This window comes from Otolemur garnettii, unplaced genomic scaffold, assembly GCF_000181295.1.
Source record: "Otolemur garnettii isolate 467f Iridium unplaced genomic scaffold, OtoGar3 scaffold00037, whole genome shotgun sequence".
Classification (NCBI taxonomy): Eukaryota; Metazoa; Chordata; class Mammalia; order Primates; family Galagidae; genus Otolemur; species Otolemur garnettii.
This window is the reverse complement of record NW_003852432.1, coordinates 396522-401935: the sequence shown is the minus strand read 5'-3', so window position 1 is coordinate 401935 and position 5414 is coordinate 396522. Positions and strand designations below refer to the sequence as shown.

Genomic DNA, 5414 nt, shown 5'->3' with positions numbered 1-5414 from the left:
GCCACCTTAGGTGTATGTGGCTGACGCCCTAGCCACTTGAGCCACAGGCGCCAAGCCAGAATTTCAAAGTTTTAAGGTGTCTTCCTCTGACAGTCTGAGAGGCCTACCAGGAAGCAAATTCTGTGAACACAAAGTGAAAATAATGTACATAACTTTAATAGCAAATGACTAAGTAAAACTCAGTGACCAAGTGGGCCACAGACAACTTGAGGAGCCTCTTATTTCTTTTAAAAATTGTTTATTGAGATAAACAGAGGCAAAGAGGAGAGAAAAGAAAACAAGATTTTGAACAGTGCTTACTGTATCTGGAAGTGGTCTGCCATTCAGTGACTGTCCTTTTCATTGAGAACCAGAATTCCTTTCCCAAAGGCCAGTGATTGCTGGGGGCAGTGTATAGAACTATGGAAGGAAAATTTAAGAAAAGCAATGAAGCAGGAAGGGAGACCATGGTAGAAAATTATAAAATTAAGAGCCATTAAGTTAATTCAGAAATTCCCAGTGTTCTGGCTTAGTAAGATCCTGAAATGATAAAAGTGTGTTTTAAGTCTAAAGAGATGCAATTCTCTAATGTCCACTAGAGGTCAGTGCCTCAGCTTAGGAAGCCTCGTCTGCCAATTAAAAAGAAAAAAATTAGTTTCTCCGCTTTGCATCAATCAGCAAGTATTTTGTGGTAGCAATAGTCAGAGGTAAATAAACATTGAATTGTCTTGTTGCTGTTGTTGTTTTGAGACAGGGTCTCATTCTGTCAACCTGGGTAGAGTGCCATGGCCTCACTGTAGCTCACAGCAACCTCAAACTCTTGGGCTTGAGCAATCAATCCTCTGGCCTCAGCCTCCTGAGTAGCTGGAACTGCAGATGCCCACCACAATTCCTTAGTATTTTTTCTATTTTTAGTAGAGATGGGGTCTCACTCTTGCTCGGTCTGGTCTTGAGCTCCTGAACTCAAGCAATCCATCCACTAGGCCTCCAAGAGTTCTGGGATTACAGGTGCAAGCCACCACACCCATCCCATTGGATTGTCTTGAAACATGGCTCCATGGGGGCGGTGCCTGTGGCTCAAAGGAGTAGGGCGCCAGCCCCATATACCAGAGGTGGTGGGTTCAAACCTGGCCCCGGCCAAAAACTGCAGAAAAAAAAGAAACATGGCTCCAAGAATGGACCTCTCTGACAACAGGTCCAGCATTTCTCTTGCCTACTGGTACCTGAGGGCCTAGGGAAATACAGGCTTTAGAACTGGCTCTCTTCCATCATTAGGACTCAGTTCTGATTTCAAGGTTGACTCAGGGGTGGCGCCTGTGGCCCAATGTGTAAGGCGCCAGCCCCATATACCAAGGTTGGTGGGTTCAAACCCAGCCCCAGCCAAACTGCAACAAAAAAATAGCTGGGCATTGTAGTGGGTGCCTGTGGTCCCTGCTACTCAGAAGGCTGAGGCGAGAGAGTGGCCTAAGCCCAGGAGTTGGAGGTTGTTGTGAGCTGTGACACCACAGCGCTCTATTGAAGGCAATAAAGTGAGATTCTGTCTCTAAAAATAAATAAAAAAGAAATTTAAAACAATTTTTAAAAAAAGGTTGACTCAGATGAAGAAGGATGATCCCTGTCTACTGTTATTTCTGCAGGAAGGCGCAAGTTAGGGATTAGTTCTAGGTCCTGATTCCCTATCCATGTCTCTGGCAGGCTCGTGGGAAAGTGAGTGAGATCATTAACAATGCCATTGTGCACTACCGGGACGATCTGGATCTGCAGAACCTCATCGATTTTGGTCAGAAGCAGGTATGGGCTAAGCATGGTGGAGTCAGCTAAAGGTTGGGGGGTGGGGAAGGTAAAAGTTAATTTCATCCCAAGAGATACCTCATCCTCTAGTCCTGTGGGCCTCTTTATTACCTGCCAGATAACAGATTCTGTTTGGCAAAAAATCATACATAGTAGAGTGCTTTAAAAGTAGTTTTAACAGGCCAGGTATGGTGGCTCACTCCTATGATCCTAGCATTCTGGGAGGCCAAGGTTGGTGAGTGGCTTGCTTGAACTTACAGGTTTGAGACCAGCCTGAGCAAGAGCAAGACCCCATCTCTAAAAATAGCCAAGCATTGTGGCAGGAGCCTGTAGTCCCAGCTGCTCGGAAGGCTGAGGCAATACAATTGCTTGAGCCCAAGAGTTTAAGGTTGCTGTGAGCTATAACACCATGGCACTCTACCCAGGGCAACAGCTTGAGACTCTATCTCAAAAAAGAAAAAAGATCAATGTTGGGTTCCCCTTCCCCTGGTGCAACAGTCCTTGACTTTAATATCCAGTTTGCTTTCATGGAGTAAGTATGGATTCACAATGTTGAAGATTCCCCCTGCTGTGTGTTCTCTATCTGAAGACAAGATTTTTCAGCACTGATCCTTAAATTATTTCTACTAGTATTTTTTAACATCTCCTTTTGCCAGATTCTGTGCTATGCAGAACTACAAATCTGAAAAAGTCTCTCAAGAAACTTATAGGTGAATGTGTAAAACAAAATATATACACATTTGTAATACCAACAAGCGCTTGGTAAGTTATAACAAGATATATAAAGTAATAAAAAAAAATTTAGGTGAAGGCATCTAGGAAGTTTGAGCTCAAGGTTCAAGGTTGTGTTTAAACTTTAAGCATAACCTGAAATTACAAAGAGAAGCTTACCATAGACTTCTGGCCACTCTGAGAATTCCCCTGGTGACCTCTGTGTTAAAGGTAGGTGATCCTTAACCTTTGGTGGGGCTTTGTCTCAGTTCAGCTGCTGTGGAGGGATTTCCTACAAGGACTGGTCCCAGAACATGTACTTCAACTGCTCGGAAGATAACCCTAGCCGTGAGCGCTGCTCTGTGCCTTACTCCTGTTGCTTGCCTATCCCTGACCAGGTGAGCAAACTTCCCACCTCATTTTCCCCCAGGCAGTGATCTGAGTTACTTTTTTTCTTTCTTTCTTTTTTTTTTTTTGCAGTTTTTGGCCAGGGCTGGGTTTGAACCCGCCACCTTTGGTATATGGGGCCAGCTTCCTACTCTTTTGAGCCATAGGCACTGCCCTGAGTTATTTTTCAATTAGGGGAACTGATATCTGGGGTCTCCATTCCCTAGCGTTAACAACCAATCGTGTAGGTCAGCTGTCAGGTGTTTTTCTTCCCCCCAATTGGATGGTTCTGTTAACCTTTCACTCCTACAGCCCACATTGAGCTTCAGAAGGGGAAGATTTAAAGCAAGGAGACCTAGGCTCAGACCTCTCAAAGGAAGGGTCATCTACATTTAGTAAATTCCAGCCCCACATCCTCCACATATATTCTCTAACAATTTAGGAGTTTAGGAAGGGTGGGAAGCCCCAAACAAAGAGCTATTGGAATGGAAGTCCCACTTGGCTTTTCAACTCTTTCCCCAGGCAGTGATCAACACTATGTGTGGCCAAGGAATGCAGGCCTTGGACTACTTGGAAGCTAGCAAAGTCATCTACACCAATGGCTGTATTGACAAATTGGTCAACTGGATACACAGCAACCTATTCTTACTTGGCGGTGTGGCACTAGGCTTGGCCATCCCCCAGGTAACTTACTCTGTGAGAAGTTTGGGTCCCACAAACTCTTCAAAGACTCCTTTGTTTGGGGGAGGACACCTGGGGGCCAGCTAGGGTGTAAAGCATTGACATTGCTGAGGGGTAGTGTACTGACCGCACTAGGAAGACTGAGTCAGGGAAAACAAGGGCATCACTCATTGCTGAGGGCCCAATTCCTTCTTGCCTCTCCCAGCTGGTGGGAATCCTGCTATCCCAGATCCTTGTGAATCAGATCAAAGATCAGATCAAGCTACAGCTCTACAACCAGCAGCACCGGGCTGACCCATGGTACTGAGAATCCATCCGGCACTTCCTCATCATGGCAACAGGCAAGTCTCATGGACCAAGAACTGTGAGTGCTAAAAATGGCACCAAATGGAGATTTGGATTCCAGCCCCCAGTGACAGCCCTGTGAGAAGAAGCAAACTCCAGAGGGGCAGAAGGCAGGGTGCATAGGTGGCTCAAGTCTCAGAAGATGTGCCTCCTCTCCCCCATCCTAGCCCTCAGCATCTTTAGAGTGTTATAATGTTAAGCATTTGGGTTTGTGTTTTAAGTTTGGTTTGGGCAGAGATGCTTGGGAAACTGCACTTGCACAGAGTTGCCATGGGGCTGCCTTTGCCCAGAGGCACCACAACCAACAGTTCTATTAGGGCTGTTACCAACCTTGGTGGACATAGTCAGATTATAACTGTTGTCAGCAAGACCTGGCTGTGGAGAGTGGACAACAGCAGCCCTGCCTGGAGCCCAGTTGGCATGACAGCAGCTCCAGAAGGGAAGGGAGTGGAGCAGGCAGTGGGGAGTGAGCGTGAGGGTCGGATGGGGACAACTGGATGAGTTACGTAGGAGTGAAAAGAGATGTTTACCAAATGCCTACCCTGCCATCCTCCCAGGTAGTGAGAGCGAGCTACATCCTGCCCCTCCTTCGTTTCCATGGAAACGTGGCAGCAAGGGCAAGGGTTACAACAGCAGCCAAATCCAATTCCACCCCACCCCCTTCAGAACCATAGTTTGGAACTATAGTCCCTACGCTTTGCTGTGGAAGAGGGACTGAGCCATATATGCCCTTGAATTCCTCCCTGTCTGAAGCTACCTCTCCAGCAAGTGGAGTTTTCTTTAACTTGGCAACCCGCAGGAGAATGGTAACATCCACCAACACCCCTCTCCCCCCCCACCCCCGGACCCCGCACCGGAGCTCAGTATTGCTACAACTAAGAAGCAGGAATCTTGCTGGGGCTGGGGGAGCCAGAAGTGACAATAAAAGTTTGTTGACCTGGGCTGAGCTGGACTCCATGAATTTTCCATTCTGGCATCTAGGAGGGGAGAGGTAGAAGGCCTATCCTGTGGGCACTGCCTCCAGGAGGGCACTGGAGACTCCCCTAAAAACCACCGCACCTCCCCAGTGTGGCCTCACTGTAAGGATTCATCTCCCTCAACCCGCTGCACTGCCACCCTCCCACAACCTCGCCCTCTGTGGTCCAAAGTAGGTCGCAAGATGACCAGTTTTGATCTGGGAACAGCGTAATTTTATTCCCAATCCTGACGCTATTTTTTTCTGAATTAAAGCGGATTAAATTAATTTGCCATACAAAATTTAGGATGGGGGGAGGGAAGGAAATGAGGAGGAAGGACAAGTTTTCACCCCCAGTTTGGGCACCCCAGCCCATTTCTCCCTCGTTATCCGAAAGTGCTGGGTACCGCAGCCCAGCCAGCCTTAGGGAGGACTCAGGAAAAACTTGGAGTGGTGCGCGGGGATTCCTGGCGCGGAGAGGAGCGTAGAGGGTGCGTGGCTGGGGGAAGGGGTGGGGCCGGGCCGCTGGGCTCCGTGGGTGGTCCCGGCCCCGCCTCCTGCCGGG

At 47.8% G+C, this 5414-nt stretch overlaps 1 protein-coding gene across 1 annotated transcript in view; it reads left to right on the top strand.

Annotated features, from left to right (window-relative positions):
- Positions 1-4831, top strand: part of TSPAN33 (tetraspanin 33) — a 22957-nt gene extending 18126 nt beyond the window's left edge. The window contains exons 5-8 of the mRNA XM_003789743.3: positions 1675-1770; positions 2751-2879; positions 3391-3552; positions 3755-4831. Coding sequence (XP_003789791.1) covers positions 1675-1770; positions 2751-2879; positions 3391-3552; positions 3755-3856 — 489 coding nt within the window. The 3' untranslated portion in view covers positions 3857-4831. The remainder of the gene's footprint in view (positions 1-1674; positions 1771-2750; positions 2880-3390; positions 3553-3754) is intronic.
- The last annotated feature ends 583 nt before the right edge of the window (positions 4832-5414 follow it).